Consider the following 24,656-nt stretch of genomic DNA (forward strand, 5'->3'; position numbering starts at 1 on the left):
TAAGGACGCATATCCGTTACCCAGAATATCGGAAATTCTGGATAGACTTAAGGAAGCAAATTTTATATCGACCCTCGATTTGAAACAGGGATATTTTCAAATACCCCTAGAAGAAACAAGCCGCCCAGTGACAGCATTCAGCGTACCCGGAAAAGGCCATTTTCAGTTCAAAACCACCCCATTCGGACTGCATTCCGCAGGAGCCACTTTCCAACGCCTACTGGATAAGGTAATACCTCCCGATATGGAATTCGCGTTTGCCTACTTGGATGATATCGTAGTAATATCTAAAACGCTCCAAGAGCATTTAAATCACCTACATGAAGTTTTCCGAAGACTGAAAGAAGCCAGATTACAGCTGAACTTCGAGAAATGCACGTTTTGCCAGTCAGAACTCAGATACTTAGGACATGTGGTTGGAGCAGAAGGAATAAAAACCGACCCGGAGAAAACCAACGCTATAACCGGACTTACAGCACCGAGAAATGTGCGTCAACTCCGCCGGTTCCTAGGAATAACATCATGGTACCGCCGATTCATAGAGAACTATTCGACAATAGCAGGACCGCTAAACATGCTTCTGAAGAAGAAGATAAGATGGAAATGGACCGATAAGCAGGAAAACGCGTTTGAAGAGCTAAAATCAAAACTTACATCGGCCCCAGTATTAGCATGCCCCGATTTTTCGAAAACATTTTACCTGCAAACAGATGCGTCGAACTGTGGACTTGGAGTTGCACTAACACAGAAATACGACGGCCAGGATAAAGTAATTGCATATGCTAGTCGAACCCTCACACCAGCCGAGACAAAATATTCCACAACGGAAAAAGAATGTCTATCCATCGTGTACGGGATAAAGCAAATGAGGCCGTATATAGAAGGATACAATTTTAAGGTCATATCAGACCATCAGTCCCTCAAATGGCTGAAGAACCTTAAAAACCCGTCAGGTCGGTTAGCCAGGTGGAGTTTAGAACTGCAACAGTACGATTTCGAGGTAATATATAGAAAGGGAGTCCTCAACAAGGTAGCAGATGCTTTGTCACGACAACCACAAGAAAACCAGAGCGAAGAACCAGAGTCGGAATTATTAGCATCAGAACTGGAATCATGCAGTTGGTACGATAATTTATATAGGAATGTACTCCAGAACCCAGACGATTTCCCGGATTTACAAATATCAAACGGGAAATTATATAAACACGTTTGGAGCAGCCGTAATTTAGCCGACCCAGAGTTTAATAACCCATGGAAATTATGCGTACCAAGATATAAAAGGAAAGATATTTTGGAGAAAAATCATGACTCGACCACAGCAGGCCACTTAGGAATTGCAAAAACAATTTGCCGAATAGCGCAAAAGTACTATTGGCCTAAGATGTTTAAACAAATTGCAGACTACGTTAGAGCCTGTACGAAGTGCCTCCAATATAAACCGTCTCAAATGCAACCAGCCGGGAAAATGCAACCGTCCACTGTAGAAAAGCCTTGGCATACTGTCTCAATTGACTTAATGGGACCATTCCCAAGATCTGCAAAAGGAAACATTTTCTTAATAGTCGTGCAAGACCGGTTTACCAAATGGGTCGTCGCCCAGCCAATAAGAGCAGCATCTACGAACTCAATCATCGACACTCTACGATCAAAAGTAGTCATGCAATTCGGTATCCCGAAGAAAATCATCTCGGACAACGGCGCGCAATTCACAAGCGGAAATTTTAAGGCGTTCCTAAAGGCCTATAACATAAATCACATTCTAACACCGCCGTACTCACCTCAATGCAATCCAGTAGAACGAATGAACAAAGTACTGAAAACGATGATAGCTACTTACGTGGAGAATAACCATAAAGACTGGGACAAATTCATACCAGAATTCTGCTACGCCATAAATTCGTCAAGACACGATTCAACAGGATTTTCACCAGCGCTTCTTAATTTCGGAAGGGAATTAGACACAACAGAGGCGACAAATGGACAAGATATACAGGGGTATGCAGAAAACTTAAACAAGTTAGAAGCGTTAAGAGAACTAGCGAAAGTGCACATGGAACACGCTTTCGAGGACCAAAAGAAACATTATGATCTAAGACAAAGAGACTGGCAGCCACATCCAGGAGATCGAGTCATGAAAAAGGAACACCATCTATCATCGGCTAGTGCAGCTTTCACCAGCAAACTAGCGCCGAAGTACTCAGGACCATACATAGTAACGTCAGTGATATCACCAGTAATAGTAAAACTGAAATTGGCCGATAGTAGTAGCCGCAAGCAGACGACGGCGCATGTAAAAGATTTAAAACCGTGGGTAGGAAGATTGTGATAAAGATACCGAGAGGGATAGATGACATCAAAAGGCTGTAGACACCATATACACAAAAAAAAAGGTATGTTACTTTTTTTTTTTTTAAAGAGAAGGGGGTGTAACGATGCTTTGATCGTTTAACAGTTCGAACCGTGGGAGTGTCAATATTTGCGCATCCACTTCTACAACGTGAGGGTCGAGTGGGATTCAGAACGGCTATTTAAGGCGTGTGAATAGCGGAATTAGACAGTCTTGTAGCTAGCGCTCTAGGCTCCCTGACTCGCCGGTGTAGTGAACCGGCGAGCCATTCTGGACAGAGATAGTTCCGTATTGAGGATCATACTCTGTCCCTAACCAAGCGGAACCCATCGGTATTGCGTATTGAGCATTACCGTGGATCTGCACAGAACCAACCGGGACAGAGATTTCCGTATTGAGGATCATACTCTATCCTTAGCCAAGCGGAACCCGTCGGCATTGTGTATTGAACATTGCCGCGGGTCTGCACAGCTAAATATTTTGTTTGCGAGCATATTCGGAGCTTTCGCTGAATTGAAGCGAAAGCGAGTATATTAGTAGTACTAATTAATTTCTTTTCTTTTATAGACGTTTGCCGGGGAATTCATTCATCGCGGGACCCAGACGGAAACGTAGAATTCATTTTATTTTTGTTTTATAAGTATACAACGTAGAATCCCTTTTTTTGGTTTTTATTTATTGTATATATATACTTAATAGATTTATTTTTATTTCAAACCTGTGTTTTACTGAGTCTGTTGCCCCGAAAGAGCTACCCATCACATTCTTGACAACTCTAATATCGAATTTGATGTTGATAGTGAGAAAGAGACTTCGGAAATAGAATTGATTGAAGAAACTCAAATAAAAGAATTATTGGAAAATATTGTTGAAGATAGAACTTGAACACCCAAGTTACAAAAAATATGGAAGAAAAAACTGATGAAGAAATTACAGAAGAGTCACAAACAAGTCATGCCAAGAAAAAAAAGTATAGAAAAACAAACTTGGGCAGACAACAATTCATTCATCGCGGGACCCAGACGGAAACGTAGAATTCATTTTATTTTTGTTTTATAAGTATACAACGTAGAATCCCTTTTTTTGGTTTTTATTTATTGTATATATATACTTAATAGATTTATTTTTATTTCAAACCTGTGTTTTACTGAGTCTGTTGCCCCGAAAGAGCTACCCATCACAAACTGACAACTCTAATATCGAATTTGATGTTGATAGTGAGAAAGAGACTTCGGAAATAGAATTGATTGAAGAAACTCAAATAAAAGAATTATTGGAAAATATTGTTGAAGATAGAACTTGAACACCCAAGTTACAAAAAATATGGAAGAAAAAACTGATGAAGAAATTACAGAAGAGTCACAAACAAGTCATGCCAAGAAAAAAAAGTATAGAAAAACAAACTTGGGCAGACAACAATTCATTCATCGCGGGACCCAGACGGAAACGTAGAATTCATTTTATTTTTGTTTTATAAGTATACAACGTAGAATCCCTTTTTTTGGTTTTTATTTATTGTATATATATACTTAATAGATTTATTTTTATTTCAAACCTGTGTTTTACTGAGTCTGTTGCCCCGAAAGAGCTACCCATCACAAACTGACAACTCTAATATCGAATTTGATGTTGATAGTGAGAAAGAGACTTCGGAAATAGAATTGATTGAAGAAACTCAAATAAAAGAATTATTGGAAAATATTGTTGAAGATAGAACTTGAACACCCAAGTTACAAAAAATATGGAAGAAAAAACTGATGAAGAAATTACAGAAGAGTCACAGACAAGTCATGCCAAGAAAAAAAAGTATAGAAAAACAAACTTGGGCAGACAACAATTCATTTGATGTAAACAGCGAATACAGTGGTGATTTTTCGATTGATTAAAATATTTATACGGCTTTTCAATATTTTAAAATGTTTTGTGACCACGATATTATTCAAAATTTTGCTGAGCAGACAAACTTGTATTATGTGCAAAAACACAGTAAAAATATTGATACAAATACAGCAGAGATAGAGCAGTTCTTAGGCATACATGTATTGAGTGGAATTGTTCGTGTTCCTTCATATACCATGTATTGGGCAGAAGCAACGCGATATAATACGATAGCTGATATCATGTCACGTAATCGTTTTAATAAACTGCGAGCATATTTTCACGTCAACGATAATTTGAAAGTCTCGTCTAGCAACAATGATAAATTATATAAAGTAAGATCTTTCATTAAAAAAGTTCGACAAAATATGAATAAAATAGAACCTGAGGAATTCAACAGCATCAATGAGTTTATTATAACATTCAAAGGACATAGTAATCTAAAGCAATATACATATAAGAAATAAACCTCAAATGGGCCATAAAAGTTTTTGCAAGAGCAGGACGCAGCGGCATACTATACGATTTTGAGATATATGTGGGAAAAGAACAGTCCAAGATGAATCAGGTCTTGGAATTAGTGGGGAAATAGTACTGAAGTTGGTGAGAAATCTGCCAAACCACATGAATTTAAAGATTTTTACGGATAATTGGTTCACATCTTATAATCTATTTATTAGTCTGAAAGAACGGGCTTCCTTGCTATAGGAACTGTAAGAAGTGGGCTGCTGGCAGGTTGTCTTTTTTCAGAAGACAAAGTTCTAATAGCAAAATTTCGTGGATCCTCTGATGTAAAAATAGACAGCAAAAAAAATAATACTGCTCTCAAATGGTATGATAATAAGTCCGTCATAATAGCATCGAACCATATAGGAAAATATCCTCTTGATAAAGTGAAGAGATGGTGCAACAAGAGCAAAACCTACGTAAAAATCGAATGGCCAGCAATTGTCAAAGAATATAATATGTCGATGGGGGGTGTGGATTTGCATGGCATGCTTGTGAAACTGTATAGAATCCAAATTAAACCAAAAAGATTATATTTGAAAATAACATTTAATCTTATTGATACATGTATTGTCAACACCTGGTTGCTGTACCGAAGATACTGCAAATAAAAACAAGTGAAATACATCCTCATTCTCCAATTCAAATCTCAAGTTGGACATGCTTTACTGAAAGCTGAACATGAGAAAACGAGGACGTCCTTCTCAAGAGAATACACCAAATAAGAGACAAGTAATGCATCCTGCACCAGTGCAAGATGTTCGATTTGATGGCGTAGGACACTGGCCACTACATGATCAAAATCGCAAAAGGTGCAAATTATGTATAAAGTGTTACTCTAAAATAAAATGTTCAAGTGCAATATTTTTTATGTTTAAACTATAATAAAAATTGTTTTTATAGTTTCCATGTACAAAATAAATTGTTAATATGATAAGTGCAATAATAAACGTATTTCCTATTATAGTAATTCTTTTACCAGACCACTGTATCAAGTGTTATAAATGGATAATTCAGGTACCACCAACGCCAGATGATTCCAAATGGGCTCAATTTTTTTTTGAGTTTGAAGACTCTAAGATACAAAATTTTTACAAAAGGTATTAACAATTATTTTTTCTTGTATCGTTTTTTATAACATACATTTTTTTTTAATAAAATTTATTGAAAAATAATAATTTGGGCTGGAAAGGGTTAAGGATGAGTAGTGGTGCGTGGTGAGTTGTCTACGAATTACATTAAATCAAAAACAACGCAACATTTAAATCATCATCATCATCATCTAACGGGGGTCCTACGGCGATTGCCGCTTCCCGCATTTCAGCCTCTATCTTTTCCTATCTCTTCAATCTCCCTCTTCTAAGCCTCTAGATTGCATTTTTTTTGTAATTTCTCTTCTCCAGGAATTTGGTAGTCTTCCCCTTTTCCTTCTTTCTGGCGGAACATACCTTAAGGCTTTCTTTGGCCACCGCTCCTCCTCCATTCTCATCACGTGACCATACCATTGTAATTGCCTTCCTTGTATTCTATCTGAAAAAGTATCTCTAATTCCTGTACGGTTTCGTATTTCCTCATTCCTGATTCTTTCCATTCTTGATACTCGACATGACCTTCTAAGATAATCCATTTCCACAACGTCTACTTTATCTCATTCATTATTTGTCATCGTCCAACATTCGGCACCATATGTGGTAATTGGTTTTACAATTGCTCTGTATACGCGAAGTTTGGTATGCATCTTTATTTTATTAGACCACAGTAATGAATTCAGTATTCGGATGCATTTTTTCCCTTGGTTTATTTGGTTTTGTACATATATCTTAACTCTGCCATCTGCTGATATGATGCTTCCTAGATATTTATACTGGTTGCAGCCTTTTATGACTGCGTTTTCAAGCCTCAGGTCTGTGGTATTTCCTCCAATTTTTAAATATTCTGTTTTGCTGATGTTTACAGTAAGCCCCCATTTGGCATATTCCTCAAATAATTTTCGATTCATATAATTGATATCTTCCTCATCGGTTGCAACCACCACCTGATCATCTGCAAACAACAATGTATACGGAGTTTCTTGTCCCACTTCGATGCCCATAAATCTACATTTATTTCTCCAATTCCTTAATGCTTCTTGGATGTATATTTTAAAGATTGTCGGTGACAAACAGCATCCTTGCTTTAGGCCTTTAGTGACTTTAAATTCATTTGAGGTTCTGGTTCCAATTTTTACACAACTAACTGCATTTTCGTACAATTTATATATCGCTCGGATATACGTCGAATCCAATCTGGACCTTTCGAGGACCTCAAACATTTTCTTTAACGGGACACTATCATATGCTTTCTCAAGGTCTATAAATACCAAATGGGTCTCTCTACTTCTTTCGACACGCTTTTCAATTATTTGTCGTAGGATAAATATATTATCAAGGCAGGATCTCCCGGTACGAAAGCCGTTATGTTCTTCAATATCTTGTATCTGTCTTTCAACCCTCTTCTTTAATATTCTGCCGTACAACCGGCCCACAGAGCTCGTCACACTAATACCTCTATAATTGGAACAGTCTCTTTTATTCCCTCTCTTATATATGGAGCTTATATAAGATTTATTCCAATCTTTAGGAATTTCCTGGTCTCCACACATACATTTATTGAAAAGGTCTACTATTAATTCTAAAAGTGCAGTCGGCCCACATTTAACTAGCTCTATGGGAATGTCTCCAGGCCCTGCGGCTTTTCCGTTTTTAACCTCTTTAAGGTTTCCGTCAATTTTCCGTAAATAAGTTATTATGTACTAGAATATTCTGGAAGAGTCCACCTATATTCACTTGCATTAGTGCTTCGATTCCATCCCGGTAGAGTGCAACAAATTTAAGTTTGGGAATGTGACGTAACGCAGTGAGGCGGACTGTTTCTACCAATGGCGGGCGGAAACAGGTAGATTTAAAATAATTATTCATAAGTATATTCAATTAAAATGAAGAATAAATTTGTTAATTTTTATTTTCATGGTTTTTAATCGTCATGAAGTTTATAGTCAGTTCCACTCGATAAAATAATGAGTAAAATATTAGGAGCACTTTAATAAATAAAAAATTCCTCAATACTTACAATTTATTAACATTACCACGAAGAAAGAGTTTTAACTTTACAAAAAAAAAAAATAAGTAAATAGTTTATTTTAACTAATTCAATAATATATTTATTTATCTAAACAAGAATGATTTAGTTATAATTACCCGCATGATTCTAAGATCTCTATTTCTGAATTTGAATTACTATCCGTATCCTAAAAATGCTTTCTTCGTAAAAACCAGTATTAAAAACATAAATGATCCAGCGTAGTGTCTAACAAATGTTCGTTTTCGATTTGAGTGTTTTCATATTTTTGTACGTGTTTACATATAGTAACCCACTCTTCTATTAACATGTCTAAAAATTTTGTTTTTGCTATATTTTCAACATTATTTCTATTAAACGTTGTATTATATGTAGCCACTCTACCTTTTACCAAAGCCCATATTTGTTCGATAACGTCACTCCGGAAGATAGGAAATCAAGCGAAGTACTTTATGTCCATGTTGTTAAAGCTCATAATCTAATACATAAACAAGTAAAAAACGTAGTTTATGGGCTTGTATAATTTTATATAACTCCGCTTCGGTTAGTGTTTGTGGAAAAGGAATACTTTTTTTCTATAACTACTTTACTATAATATCCCTACAGCTAGCATACGTCACATTTCTTCCATTAGCACATTATGATATGATGCATTATCAACTATATACCAGGACTGAATTTTTGGGTAAGTTGGGAAAGAGCTGACTTCTGACCCACTTTATAAAATTAAGGTGGTTCATATTGTCATCATAGTCGCCACTCTTGGATCCCAAAAACATAACTGTCATAAAATTATCGTACAAATTAATTTAGAGGATTTTTTGGCGAATTAAAATAATCATTGTATATTATTATTATTTTTACTAAATGTTGCTTTACCAAAAACTTTTTGTCGAACGACCTTTGCCTCGTTAACAGAATTTAATTTATTATGAAACTTTAATAGTAATTATGGCTTACAGTACTGTTATTGTTATTAAAATTGATTTTTTAATTATAAGCATGCACCTGATTTAAAAATTAACACATGAACAATAATCAGCCTTTTGTCCTTAGAAATCGGTTTCTTTAAATTCTATGGTTATATCCTCAGATCGAGATTAAATTAGCTACTTTAAATATTCTATTCGTTTTAAACGAATATCATAACTTACCATTTGGACACTCCTATTGTCTTCGAGTTTTCGCCACCTGTAATTTGTTCGAGATGATTTGAGAGTATCTGTTCAAAAGTATAATGGTTTAATTTTGTTCATATCTTTTTAGGATATTGTTAAATAATTATTATTAATAACTGAACTAAATCAACTATAGATACACTTAATGACTTAATAATACACTAAATATTACTACTAATATACTAACCATTAATCTAAAAAATAATTAATAAAATATCCAACAAGATCAAATCAACAGGTGAAATACTTTGCGATACGTACTTCTCAAACTACGACACTGGCAAGCAGAACGCTCGTCGTTTCCATGGTAACAATAGTAAATACGATTCACTGCGCATCGTCGAGTTATGAGTCATATTCCCAAGAAGTGTGTAGATGCAAAATTCACATTCTCCAAATTTTCATATTTTTAGTTATGTATATCAATGAATTCGTCTTTTAAAGGCGAATCGAACCGTAATGATATCTTGAACCAAAACTCACATTTTAATATCGAAAAACCATATTGAAAAAGACGTTCTGAAACATAAGTCACATTATCCAACACATGATTTGCAGCAAAATTAACATTCTCCAATTCGACCAATCAGACTGCGTAGGGCGCATCACGTGATTGTAGTCACTCTGGTGATGTTTTGTCAACGGTTGTTTTAACCTTACCTCACTTGTGGTATTTACATGTGCTTGTGAAGGTTAATTAACGCTTTTATGATTGTGGTTTAAATAATACGACTTTTATAACTAGTTAATAAACTAAATTATTGGTGTATAATGGATGAACTAGTAGAACCCTCGACTGGTCAAACAAGGAAAAAGAAAATAAGTCCCCAGAAGTGGAAACGAAACAAATCTAAATTAGCAAGGTTAGTTGTTAGTAGTCTAAAATATTAGTAGGTTAGTCTTATCAAAGTTGTTTTTAAGTCATTTTCACTACATCTAGAACCAAGAAAAATATTGTTAGCTCATTAACAGAATAGAATAAAAAATCAAAACAGAAGAATAAAAAGCTAATAATACTTTTCTTGTGTAGGTACTCTGCGAAAGGTATGCCGGATTTTCCTTCTTGTAACCATGATGGAAGACAATTTCAATGCGCTACCGTTCCATTTCAAGACATTAGACGTTTTCATCAAAACTTCTACTCTCAAAAAGATAAGGTTTACCAAGATAATTTTATTCTGAAGTTTTCCTCATCAGTAGAAGTTAAAAGAAGAAGACCAACTTCTGGACAGTACAAAAGACAACCTATGAGGACCAAATCTTTTATAGGCTTAAAAGATAAATCCATGATGCCTGTATGCCTTAACACGTTCATAGGTGTACTTCAGGTTTCACGATTTCGTGTAAATGGTATTTTAAAGCGTTTCAGAGAAACCGGTCAGCTTAGTAAAGAAAACAGAGGAGGTGACAGGGTTTCTACTAAAAGTTTTCATAAGAAAACGCATGTAATGAATTTTATAAATAGATTCAAATGTTCAGAGCCTCACTACTGTGCCAAACACACGGGCAGAAAATATCTTTCTGCTGATTTAAATATTAGAAAAATGTGGAAAATGTATATCAGTTCACTCACAGAAGATCAGAGTGATTTGAAAGTAACACACTGGTACTTTAGGTCAATTTTCAACACGAAGTACAATCATGGCTTCGGATCCCCTAGGGTAGACGTTTGCTCTACTTGTTTGCAGTTAGATGAACGATTAAAACACGCAAAGCAAGGCAACGAAAAACAAGAGCTCATGACTGAAAAACGTGTTCATAAATTATGTGCTAAGGCTTTTTTTGAATCACTAAAATGCACTGACCCAAAAATTTTGATTTTCAGTTTTGATTGTCAAAAAAACCTACCCTTGCCCAAATTACCAGATTAAGCCACTTACTATAGTAGGCAAATCTACCTTTACAATTTCACTGTGGTCAAAGGGAATTCTAAAAGTAAACTGACTCCAGATAATGTGACATCCTACGTTTGGACAGAAAACGAGTTTAAAAAAGGATCTAATGAAATTGCTTCGTTTGTTTTTGATACACTTAAAACAACAGAAATGAAAAGCCCTATTACTACTGTGCGATTAGTAAGCGATGGATGTGGGGGTCAGAACAAAAATTCAATAGTCGTGGCCATGGTTTGTTTCTGGCTTTCTAAACATGCACCAAAAAATGTAAAAACGGTGGAGTTCTTTTTTCCCATAACAGGTCATAGCTATCTTCCACCAGATCGAGTATTTGGAGTCTCAGAAAAGTTTATGAGAAAAAAAGAGGTGATTTACAAACCATCAGAGTACATTGATATTATAGCCGAACATTCGAAAGTAGTAAAGGTTGGCCAAGACTGTGACGTCTTTGACTGGAAGAAAGAAAAGGATGTATTCATGAAAAAACCGGCACAATTTCATTTTCAACTGGGGACATGCAAAAGAATTATTCTGACAAGAACTAAATATAAAAATGTTCTCGTTAGAGGTGAGTACACATACAAGTCAGACTTGGGCGTGGCAAAGTCTTTAACCAAGCCAGGAAAACTGCTTTTCAACATGAATCCAAACTTGATTCCTTTGTCAAACTCAACGAAACCAGTGAAGAAAGTTGACGTTAACAACTTGTTGAAGAAGCATTATGGAGACCAGTGGAGGGACAATGAGGATTTACTCTTCTACAAAAATGTCATCGATGGGGCTGATGACAATATAGAACCCGAGTCAGTTTGTGAACATATCGAAGAAGTCAACATTCTTAATGTTTAAAAATACGATATTCTAAACAGTGTAAAACAATCAAAGCAAGTCTGATTTACAAAACAAATAACAATTAGTTTTAAAGAGTAAAACATATCACTGTAAACTAAATTTATTGATTTGGTAAAATTAAAATTGAAATAAAATAATTTATTTATTGTTTTTAATTCTAAACCACAAAAATCATCAATATAAATCACCTTATTTTTCTTGGTTTTAGGTTTGAATTTAAGGTTAAAATATAAATAAAGCAAAGTTCAAATATTTTGGATCATAACTAACATTATCCATGAGATTTTGGTGCAAAACTCACAGTTAACCATATTTTGGTACAAAACTCACATTGTCTGAATTTTAAATTAAATTTACAAAACAATCTTCATTAAATACACCCATAAAATTTGGGCAAACAGTTTCTATTACAACAAGGTTGTTACGCAAAAAAAATTGAAGCATTATTCCATGGCCTTCAATAGTAAACAGTTTTTCTCATTTTTCCGAAAGTTGAGAAACGTGGAGAATGTGAATTTTGCATCTATACCATTCGTTTGTTGCAGTATAGATACATCCGAAAGGTTCTCGAACACCGATCATCGTCGTTTTGAGATGCAACCGTTATATTGGCTACGTCGAAATAAGCAGGTTTGGGCCAATATGTACATAGCATAATTATATCATATAAAATTTATCTTGACAAAAAGAAAAAAGTACATTTAAATTTTATATATTGTAAATTACATCAGAAACAAAACAGTTGGTTTGATAGAAAATAATTTTTTTAGAAATTGTGAATCAAGTTCTACAAAATGTTGTCTAATACATAATTCACAATAATGTTCCCTTAATCTCACCTTAAAATTGAGGGAAATTGTCTTCATTTTTTTCCTTTGTATGGCTTTAGTTAAATGGATTTCTTGTTGATCTAGACTATGATTAAGTAATGGTATGAAATACTGCTGTTGCTATTGTTAGATTCATAGCCAATTTCAAATGAATCTCATTTGATTTTTAAAAATTGGGAATCATCCTTTTCATACTCTGTATTGCCTTTCCACATTATTCCTAGTTCTATGAGAGATTCATTATAAAGATTCTCTGCTTTTGTTCAAGCATCTTATCTAGCTGTGTCGTCAAGAGTATGATTTCAAACTGTAACCACACTAATCAATCAACTATAAAAAATAGTACAAACATAACAAATTCTCCAGCGTCAAATCTTTGTATGCCACTATTATTAAATATTATTTTATCATATATGGAACTTATCCATTTTGTAACAATATTTCTAATTTTTAAACTAGTCACTGATTTTTTTGGACATTTAATGTAAAACTCTTTTTCTGAACGATACTTTTCTGCATTTACGCCTCCATAACAATCAATTCGTATTAAAGTACAAATAACTGAAGCTATTATGAAAATCATAGAAGAGCATAAAACCCTTCTTTAACTTAATATTTCGTTATTTGTCTAATATATTTTTAATTTTTGAAGCTTTTGTCCCCATATACCTTCAAAAACAAAAAATAATAATGTCAAAAATGACTGTTGGACTGGTGTATTAGCTTCTCCCCTAAAAATATGTGCTGATTACAGTATTTTCTCTATATACATTAGGTCATTAATGTTAAATGGTTTGACTCCTTAAGGCCGATTCTCATTAGACGTGCAAGGCACCGGCAAGGCACATGCTCGGCACGGGCAAGGTTTTCGGAGTCAATTCCCACTGCGAAAGGCTTGCCGTGGGATAGTAGTAGGAAGTACATAGCGAAGAAGCAGAGGAGTACGGAGCACCTGTCCCTAATTTGCATACACCTGTCCCTAATTAGCACCTGTCCCTAATTAGCATACACCTGTCCCTAATTAGCACCTGCCCCAACTTGCACCTGCCCTAATTTGCATACACCTGTCCCTAATTTGCACCTGCCCTTAATTTGCAGGGCGGACGTAATTTCGGCCGGAAAAAGAGCAGGTACTAAAAGCCGGTAGGTAAATTCGGCCGGAGGTTTTAAGTTGCTTCCTTATCTCATAGGTATTTTCGGCCGCAAATCAAATAAAATAACAGAATGCTTTATATTAAAATATTTCTTTATTTCAATAAAATTATTACATCAACTTATTTCTATAAATTAAGTAAACTATAAATTTTTAAAAAACGTTTTGATGTGATACAGATTTAACGAAATTAATTCTAGAAATATTGTCAGATCGAAGCATATTTACCATGTTTTCGATAAATTTTAGTTTGTTTTTTACTTGTTTGTCTTTAATTTTTGCTGGAATATTTAAATTTTTTATTTTTAAATATGCATCGATATGACAATCTTTTAATTTTTCTATAAAAATAAATATAGAAGGGTGACTTGAATAAAAACTAGAATTAAAGTGCGAATGGAATGATTCGCAGGCATTTGTGGTTCTTTTAATTGATGGGTTTTCATATGCCCATATATTTGGTGGAAAATGAGATTCTGGGGCTATGTAGTTTTCTAATAAATAGTCTGCGTATTTATCTATAAGTTTATGGTCCGGTTTGTATGACATGAGATCAAATATGAAACAATCTTCAACTTCAGAGGGGTCTAAATAAGTTAGCCCAAAAGTATGAGTAAGCCATTTGCTTTCCTCGCAGTTTTTATCTTTATACATTTGGGTTAACCCTAATGATTGTATTTTCCTATACCACGCCTGGTGCAAGTGGAATCTACAACCATTTAGTTTGGTTTTGGGAAAGACAACTTTTAATGCGTTATGAATTGCGATTTCAAAATCCACAAATACCTCCTTCGGTTCAAAAACAATATTATAAAGTTCAAAAATTTTAGATTTTACCAACAGAAAAAGTCTCATATATGTGTCACTGGTCTTATTGGGCAACAGACAATACAAAAGAGGAACATAATGCCCATTTTCCAGTCCATGGATGGTAAATAACTGATAAAAATATTTTGTACAATAAGAAAATGTGCCATCCATGTAAAAATCTTTCATTTTACATAAACTTATTATATTTGTATGGCAAGAAAAAACAATGATATTATCAGCTGTGCTGTTAGTAAACAAAAAATTTTCACCTGTTGTGGTTTTCGGTCCATAACTATCGAGTACAGAATGTACATCGTGAATATCCTTAGGCAGGGCTGGTAAGAGCTTACGGCGGCTGTTGTACAAATTTCTTCTTATTAGACTGACATCTATCGATGACAAATTCTCTGGCAAATGATTTGAAAGAACGCTTTTAATAATTTTTGAAGGTTTCTCCGATATGTCTTCCTCAGCTTTGCGCTTGCATGAAGTCGTCACTATTTTTCTCTCCAACGTAGTTTCATCTGACTCGTGGTTGTGGATTAATTCACTTCTAGTAACTGTGTATTCCGCACCAACAGTGTACAGTTTGGCTAAACATCTTAAATTTTTCTTTATACACCTCCAACGTACTTCACCACTTTTTAATACGTCCTGTTTACAAAACTGAAACTTTTCTACAACTAGTAAGTCACAACCGCGTGAACTCTTAATTACTGAAACAGATGCCATCGTATACAAATAATATATTTTATGCTTTCTATCGACTAGTAGCTTCAAGATAAGTTATAATACTGACTAGCTATAATAATTTTATACCTGTTATTTGTGAATTTTATACATTTAAAGGAATAATCTTAAGTAGGTACAACAAAGTTATTAGAATAAAGAGATAAGTAAATTAAAGGTATTTCCGACAGGTACACAGGATTAGGTATTTCCAAATAAATACACAATTAATATTTTACAGAAACTATGAAGCGTAATTACCAATATTTTAATCTCATCGTAAACATCAACCCCTCGGCCGAAATTACCCCTGTCATAAATGGTACCCCTTGATTTATGCAGGTAGGCCAAGGGATTACCGGCCGAAATTACGCCCGCCGAATTTGCATACACCTGTCCCTAATTTGCACCTGTTCGTAATTTGCATACAGCTGTCCCTAATTTGAATGTGCTCCCTAATTTACATACACCATGGGTACAAATGGTTTGTGCAGATATACTTTGCAGCTTGCAACCTTTTCTTTCAATTAGTATTTTGTAGTTTTATATGGGTACATATGTAGCTGCTTGAAAGAGGCCTGAAATTAACTTAATAAACTGCTGGTAGCACTACACAGGTGACGATCTTCAAGATTTAATTAATGTGGGTAGCAGGCATTGAAACACAAAGAAAATGATTATGTTACCTTTAGTAAGAGGTAGGGAGTCGATTTGGCTCTTACATTTATTTCTCATTGGTTAAACCACTACATAGTTAAGCAATTCAGAGACGGGTATAGGACTGTGAAAGGGATTAGGATTCTATAAAACCAATACTTGCTCCATTATATGATTATTATTTTTTAGTAACAAACCCAAACAGTTTAAGTTTAAAAAATTATTAGTTTTTAGTAAAACAGCTCAAAATGAAGGTATCCAGGTTTAGTGTTCCTATTAATGGAAAAAAATCTGCAAAAATTATTTCGCAATTGCAGAAATCTCCTAATTTGGAAGACAGTGTTAACTCAAGCATAGAGTTTGTTGATGGCGATATGAAGAACCATTGTCCATTAGGATTTAGGGAATTCCAACCGAAGGTTTCCTGTTCGTCGACACCAGCTTAATCAATACTGGATTCAAGATATGATGACATATCCGAAGATAGTGCTTCCGAAGTTGAAGAAATTTTAAAAGTGTCGATTCGTGGGCTAAACAGATGGACACATATTTGGTGTTTGATGGCTTTAAGTAAAACCTCGTTCACTTAAAAACACGTTAGATATCTGCACTTTACCACTCATTGTTAATAACTAAATAACACATACAACACAAGGCTTCTTATACCCCTTTACATGTGTTCACATATCTGGGATGGGAGGTGTACGCAAATTAGCGAGCACATGCAAAGCTGTATGCAAATTAGGGGCACCTGTAGGCAAATTAGGAACAGGTGCAAATTATGGACAGGTGTATGCAAATTAAGGGCAGGTGCTAATTAGGGACAGGTGTATGCAAATTAGGGACAGGTGTATGCCAATTAGGGCAGGTGCAAATTAGGGACAGGTGTATGCAAATTAGGGACAGAGGCTAATTAGGGACAGGTGTATGCAAATTAGGGACAGGTGTATGCAAATTAGGGCAGGTGCAAATTAGGGATAGGTGTATGCAAATTAAGAGCAGGTGCTCCGTGCTCCTCTGCTCCTTCGCTATTTACTTCCTACTGATAGTTGATAGTTGTTTTGTGTAGTGAACAATGTTCAAAACTTTCACGTTAATAAAAATTGCTCTAATATTAGACGAAGAAGAAACAGAAAATGAAAACAAATATTGCAGAAACAGAAAAAGACGTTTTTGGGTGCATAAAATGCTAAAGAACCGCAATGAAGAAGGAGAATTCGCAACGTTATACTCAGAACTTTTAGACGATCAGACAAATTTTTTTAAATATTACCGAATGACCATGGATGAATTTAACAACTTAGTGACGCATATTGAGGGACCTCTTCAAAAACAAAATACTTCTTTCCCGGAATCCATTTCACCGATGCAAAAACTTGGAGTCTGCTTAAGGTATGTACTGAAACTATTTACGTGTCGTTATTTTGTCTCCACCCTATTATATTTTAATTTTGAATTGAAAGGGTATATTTATAATGACGAATTATTTTATTTGGGTTTATTATAGTTTTTAATTAGCTCTACAGATTTTTAAAAAATACTTTTATTCTTTCATATCAAAATAGACTGTATTCTAGAAGTAACATATCAAAAATTCTCAAGGTACCTACCATTTAAAAAACTAAAAAATATACTATATTCTAACTTACTACCTAGTAACAAAAGAACTATAATCAGTAACATAATATGTCTCATCATTCAGTATCCGTCGGTGAAAAATTTTCATAATATAAAGAGGCTGCTGATGATGGAGGCATAGAGCAACTTGAAGACGGACCAGATGGCACTGATATTGCTGAAGCAGTCGCATATGGATATGGTAAAGATGTTAGCTTATCTTGGTGGTGTGGAAGTTGTTGACTACCTTGGTATGGTGTATTAGGTGGTTTATTGTGGGAATAATAAGTTATGGGAAATTGTTGAGGAAACTGTTGGCCAATATATTTACCTTCAATATCAGAGACAATGGTAAAGATTTTATTTTTCACAAGATACTTATCAGCAGGTGAAAATTTTTTTATGCTATTTTTAATGCTATCAAAAAAATAATCAAGTTCGTCTTTTTGTTCACTTTGTTTTTTTTTTACTCTTCTAGTAAATATTTCATAAGAGTACCACTAGCAGTTTGTAGAGTAGAATTATCTTTGTTTTTTTGTTTGGGTGATTTTCTTTTTTTAGGTGTATCGTCTGCGTAGCAGACGGAGGACCTTTCAGGAACATTAGGATTTTCAGGGTTTGATTCATCCTCGTCATCCATTACAACGCGTAAAGTTTCTGCAATTCTCTATCGTCACTATGAAACTGATTTCAAACAACCACTATTGCCGGTTGCTTGCCGGTAAGGTATTCAGACTTGTCGTGACCTGCACGGCACATGATAGGCAAATATTGTCTCGAAAGAACGTGGCATGCAAAGCCCATCGGCTACCGGTGCCTGGCACGCATAGTGTGAATTAAATCCCGTGAAGTTAATAAGATTTAATGTAAAATGTATTTTGCCGAGACGATGCCTTGCCCATGCCAATTACTTGCCTTGCATGATAGTGAGAATCGGGCTTTAATGATTTTTTTATCCACCAATGTTAATTTGATTATATTGATCACATATTGTGTGGAGTATCATGGCATTAGACAAAATATATTTGCCACAAAACATGAAAACTAATAATTATTTGAAATGTTTCATGTTGTCTATTTCTTTATACTGTAAATATTCTTTATACTTTAACTATAATACTATTTTTGAATTTCGGATAAAATAATGATGAAATCAAGTACACCGATTTATCTGAGGAAGACAGGAGAGATGTAATATTTAGCGGCAATGGAAACTCATTGTGAATGAGTTCTTGATACAGAATTGAATAGAATCGAGAGTTCAGAGAACATTCGAGGAATATGTGATTTAGATCATCAATAGATACATTGTCACTAATACAGACAGGAGAGTTAGGTATTTCAATTTTATATAACTGGAATGGAAAGCGACTATGGTTTAATTTTAAACGAGTCAATACTGACATTTAGGCTCTAGCATAATAATTATAGATGAAATGATAAATACGGTAGCAACTGTGAGTACTTTTTGCGGCCATATCCGCAATTTTATTACCTTCGACTCCGCAATGTCCGTTCTTCCAAAAAAACGAAACAGTTAAATTACTTTGCTTAAAGTCCATAATTATTTTTATATGTTCAAAATTAAGGCATTTCGGAATTGATTTAGTTGGTGACCGCTATAGTGTATTTTTATGTATGAGAGAGTAATAAAACAATAAATTATGTATGCAAATCCCTAAACTGTTGATACGGGTGACTCAATAAAAACAGATATTTGTCAACAAGTTTACAGAAGTATATAGGAAAACAATTTTAAATTGAGTATGACCAACAGGTATAAAGGTTGGAGCAGAATAGAATACAATAGTTGTGAGGGTTACTAATCCCTAAATAAGGTTGCCAGTGTCGGAGTGATGGAGGTTAACAGGTACTAATGAATTTGCAAGAAATGTAAGATGTTTATTTTATTGGTTATATATAACCAATAAAAGTTTAATAAGTACCTACCTATTTGCAAAATAAAGTTTAATTCTTTAGATAAAATAAAACGTTTTATTTCATCTATTTGCAAAATAAAGTTTAATTCTTTGCCTATTTGCAAAATAAAGTTTAATTCTTTAGATAAAATAAAACGTTTTATTTTATCTGAAATGAGTGCATTCCACGAAGTAAGGGTTTCAACAATCAAACATTTAATTCTTTAATTCCAGGAATCTACGACAGTAATTGACTAGATAATTACCTTCTAAACTTATTCCACAGAAAATGTGATAGTGGGTTTTTCCATTTTGTATATAGGAAGGTCCAAGTGGCGTATTCAAAATTCTTAACAGTTCACTAAAAGTAGGTACTTCAGTTGCAAGGTGCAGTTTATTGTGTATACTAGTGTTATGGAAAATTTGGAAGTGCCGTGTAAACGCCGAAAAATTGGTCCTCTAACAGTTAATGAAAAAACATTAATATTTAATTGTTTTAAATAATTTACAGACAAACGTTTATGTGAAAGTGTTGATGATACCGTTGAGTTAGTTAGCAGTACACTTGGTGTTGGGAAATCTACGACTTACAGAGTTATTAAAGAAGAGAAATGTGGTAGTTTTCAAATGCCACGTAATGCTCCAGGGAAACCAAAATTTCAAATATAATATCATTGTAAAGAAGGACTTCGACGGAAAGTGCATGAATTCTTCTTTAGACAAGAATTTCCAACATTGGATAAAGTTCTTGTCTCAGTTCGAGATGATAAGGATTACCCAGAAATGAGTCGAAGTACGTTATGGAAACTTTTAAAAGAAATAGGCTTCCGCTGGAAAAAGAATCCCAGAAAGTCTATTTTATTAGAAAGAAGCGATATTGTCATATGGAGAAGACATTTTCTAAGAACTATAAAGGAAATGAGAAACCAAAAAAGAAAAATATTTTATCTTGATGAAACATGGATCAACGAGGGTCATACACCAAATAAATTTTGGCAGGATGAAACTGTTACAAGTCAAAGGCACGCTTTTGTAAATAACTTATCTACTGGTTTAAACCCACCATCAGGAAAGGGACGCAGGCTGATAATAGTACACATTGGCAGTTCAGACGGTTTTGTTGAAGGTGGTTTATTAACTTTTGAATCAACTCGTACCGGTGATTACCATGAAGACATGAACGCTGATGTCTTTCAAGAATGGTTCGAAGAAATGATAGATCTTCTTCCTAAGAACTGTGTAATAGTAATGGATAATGCAAGTTATCACTCCAGACTTATAGAAGGACTGCCCACAACCAAGTGGTTAAAAAAAGACTTGCAGAATTGGCTGAGTTCAAAAAATATTACGTACCATCCCGGATCTATAAGAAAGGAACTTTATTCGTTGTGTGCCCTTCATAAAGAAAAATTTAAAAAATACGAAATTGATGAAATTGCCAAAAATCGTGGAATGACAGTACTTAGATCCCCACCATATCATTGTGAATTAAACCCGATTGAACTGGTATGGGCACAGATAAAGAGTGAAGTTTCAAGAAAAAATACCACTTTTAAAATTCATGATGTTAAACAGTTGTTTTTGGAGGCCGTAAATAATGTAAAACCTGAATATACACCAAATAAATTTTGGCAGGATGAAACTGTTACAAGTCAAAGGCACGCTTTTGTAAATAACTTATCTACTGGTTTAAACCCACCATCAGGAAAGGGACGCAGGCTGATAATAGTACACATTGGCAGTTCAGACGGTTTTGTTGAAGGTGGTTTATTAACTTTTGAATCAACTCGTACCGGTGACTACCATGAAGACATGAACGCTGATGTCTTTCAAGAATGGTTCGAACAAATGATAGATCTTCTTCCTAAGAACTGTGTAATAGTAATGGATAATGCAAGTTATCACTCCAGACTTATAGAAGGACTGCCCACAACCAAGTGGTTAAAAAAAGACTTGCAGAATTGGCTGAGTTCAAAAAATATTACGTACCATCCCGGATCTATAAGAAAGGAACTTTATTAGTTGTGTGCCCTTCATAAAGAAAAATTTAAAAAATACGAAATTGATGAAATTGCCAAAAATCGTGGAATGACAGTACTTAGATCCCCACCATATCATTGTGAATTAAACCCGATTGAACTGGTATGGGCACAGATAAAGAGTGAAGTTTCAAGAAAAAATACCACTTTTAAAATTCATGATGTTAAACAGTTGTTTTTGGAAGCCGTAAATAATGTAAAACCTGAATATACACCAAATAAATTTTGGCAGGATGAAACTGTTACAAGTCAAAGGCACGCTTTTGTAAATAACTTATCTACTGGTTTAAACCCACCATCAGGAAAGGGACGCAGGCTGATAATAGTACACATTGGCAGTTCAGACGGTTTTGTTGAAGGTGGTTTATTAACTTTTGAATCAACTCGTACCGGTGACTACCATGAAGACATGAACGCTGATGTCTTTCAAGAATGGTTCGAAGAAATGATAGATCTTCTTCCTAAGAACTGTGTAATAGTAATGGATAATGCAAGTTATCACTCCAGACTTATAGAAGGACTGCCCACAACCAAGTGGTTAAAAAAAGACTTGCAGAATTGGCTGAGTTCAAAAAATATTACGTACCATCCCGGATCTATAAGAAAGGAACTTTATTCGTTGTGTGCCCTTCATAAAGAAAAATTTAAAAAATACGAAATTGATGAAATTGCCAAAAATCGTGGAATGACAGTACTTAGATCCCCACCATATCATTGTGAATTAAACCCGATTGAACTGGTATGGGCACAGATAAAGAGTGAAGTTTCAAGAAAAAATACCACTTTTAAAATTCATGATGTTAAACAGTTGTTTTTGGAGGCCGTAAATAATGTAAAACCTGAATATACACCAAATAAATTTTGGCAGGATGAAACTGTTACAAGTCAAAGGCACGCTTTTGTAAATAACTTATCTACTGGTTTAAACCCACCATCAGGAAAGGGACGCAGGCTGATAATAGTACACATTGGCAGTTCAGACGGTTTTGTTGAAGGTGGTTTATTAACTTTTGAATCAACTCGTACCGGTGACTACCATGAAGACATGAACGCTGATGTCTTTCAAGAATGGTTCGAACAAATGATAGATCTTCTTCCTAAGAACTGTGTAATAGTAATGGATAATGCAAGTTATCACTCCAGACTTATAGAAGGACTGCCCACAACCAAGTGGTTAAAAAAAGACTTGCAGAATTGGCTGAGTTCAAAAAATATTACGTACCATCCCGGATCTATAAGAAAGGAACTTTATTCGTTGTGTGCCCTTCATAAAGAAAAATATAAAAATACGAAATTGATGAAATTGCCAAAAATCGTGGAATGACAGTACTTAGATCCCCACCATATCATTGTGAATTAAACCCGATTGAACTGGTATGGACACAGATAAAGAGTGAAGTTTCAAGAAAAAATACCACTTTTAAAATTCACGATGTTAAACAGTTGTTTTTGGAGACCGTAAATAATGTAAAACCTGAAAACTGGGAAAAGGCAGTAAATCACACTATTAAAGAAAAGGAAAAAATGTGGAAGCTGGACAATATTACTGATAAAATGATCGAGCCAGTTATTATAAATCTTGGTTCTGAAAGTTCATCTTCTGAATCTGATTTGGCTTTGTAACAAGTAGCTGTAAGTTTTATATTAATATTTTTATTCATCTATTTAATATACCTTAGACGGTTTTAAAAACTCTTTTTCTCTTTTGTAATTTTTAAAAATTAAAAAAAAATGTGAATTTTTTAAAACCCTTTTTAATGTAGGCCAGTCAGTTCTAATATAGTGTGTGATACAAGAGGTCACTTTTGTTTACATACACATAACACTTTATAACACTGAAATAATTCATTTATTTTTTACAATTATTCAAAGTAATTTTTCAATTAATCTTGAGCACGCCCATGGAGTGGTCGGAGCTACCAGTTAAAATTATGCTAATTACTCTCTCGTTCATAAAAATAAACTATAGTAGCTTGTAATGTTGACTTTGAGTCTGAAATTATTACAATATTCGTGCATGTTTGAATTGTACACCATTTTAATACATTTTTAATAGCAAAGGAATGAAACAATAATTTAAGATTCTGTACTTCTCAATGCTTGAAACAAAATTCTCAAACAAACAAATCGGGGACGAATTCATGCAAAACCCTGAACAAATAGAGATCCAGAACAATATTGTACAAGCTAGAAGACTAATTCACCAGCGGAACGTATTGTTTTTTCTAAAGTATATCCAACAATACCACACAGTCTCTTAGTTGATTATTTACAAAGTATAGGACTTAATATGGTCTCTCCTGTCACTTTTCTAAAAATCAGTTTCACTTATTCCGAATATATTCATATTTTGAGTTTCAGAAGACAGTCATATACGTCAGTCCCCATAATATCTTCATTCACCTTAGACTTCGATAATACAACATATCGAATATTCTCATCTCAAGAAACTATGGCCTATTATAACTGCAAAATGTCTGGACATATCGCCACCAACTGTCCCAATAAACTGGCATCAACAACAAATTTAATTGATTCTAATAACAGTTAACCTTCTATTCCTTGCTCCCTTCACATCATGCCTCAACCTGCAGCAACATCCATATCAAACTAACAAATTTCCGTCCAGGAAAAATTAGCAAATAATCATCCATGTCCATAAGCAATCCTAACATTGCTAATGGTTAAGGAGAAGTTAACATTATGGAAAACTGCAAAGTAATTAATATCGATCTTCAGCCGAAACTTAGTATCAATGATGTTCTTGCGTTTCCAGAAACAACTCATACAGATAAATCATTTGCCGTACCTACATCCAAACCTAGAGTCAAGAAGGTTAAAAGTAATGAGGAGCATACATTCATAAAATCAACAAAATCATATAACCTTGAGCCTGCCAAAGATTTTATCCAAAATCATTTACCCACATTTGTTCTCAATTTTGACCAATTAAATCTATTTCTAAGCAATGTTATCGGCTTGCAAGATCCTTCTAACATAATTCAAGAGTTTACTTCTGACCTGCTGGGATTAGTTTATATGCTAACTAAAATTCATTCACAATTAAAAGATAGATCAACCAATCCTTATATCACCTTCTTAAGAAAGAAAATCCTCCGACACTTGGG

At 34.4% G+C, this 24,656-nt stretch overlaps 2 protein-coding genes across 2 annotated transcripts in view; one reads left to right on the top strand and one right to left on the bottom strand.

Moving 5' to 3' along the window:
- The window catches only part of LOC140439454 (uncharacterized), an 80,641-nt gene that overhangs the window by 39,462 nt on the left and 16,523 nt on the right, over nt 1-24,656 (bottom strand). The gene's annotated exons all lie outside the window — the stretch shown is intronic.
- LOC140432618 (uncharacterized) lies at nt 9,411-10,898 on the top strand. Its single transcript, XM_072520649.1, has 2 exons — nt 9,411-9,890; nt 10,058-10,898. The coding sequence occupies exons 1-2, from the start codon at nt 9,799-9,801 to the stop codon at nt 10,896-10,898; spliced, it is 933 nt and encodes a 310-aa protein (XP_072376750.1). The 5' UTR covers nt 9,411-9,798.

This window comes from Diabrotica undecimpunctata, chromosome 1 (assembly GCF_040954645.1).
Source record: "Diabrotica undecimpunctata isolate CICGRU chromosome 1, icDiaUnde3, whole genome shotgun sequence".
Taxonomy (NCBI): domain Eukaryota; kingdom Metazoa; phylum Arthropoda; class Insecta; order Coleoptera; family Chrysomelidae; genus Diabrotica; species Diabrotica undecimpunctata.

Coding starts and splice junctions, on each gene's coding strand:
- LOC140432618 (XM_072520649.1), top strand. CDS start 9,799: ATGGATGAACTAGTAGAACCCTCGACTGGTCAAACAAGGAAAAAGAAA. Junction 9,891..10,057: donor AACAAATCTAAATTAGCAAG/GTTAGTTGTTAG, acceptor TTTCTTGTGTAG/GTACTCTGCGAAAGGTATGC.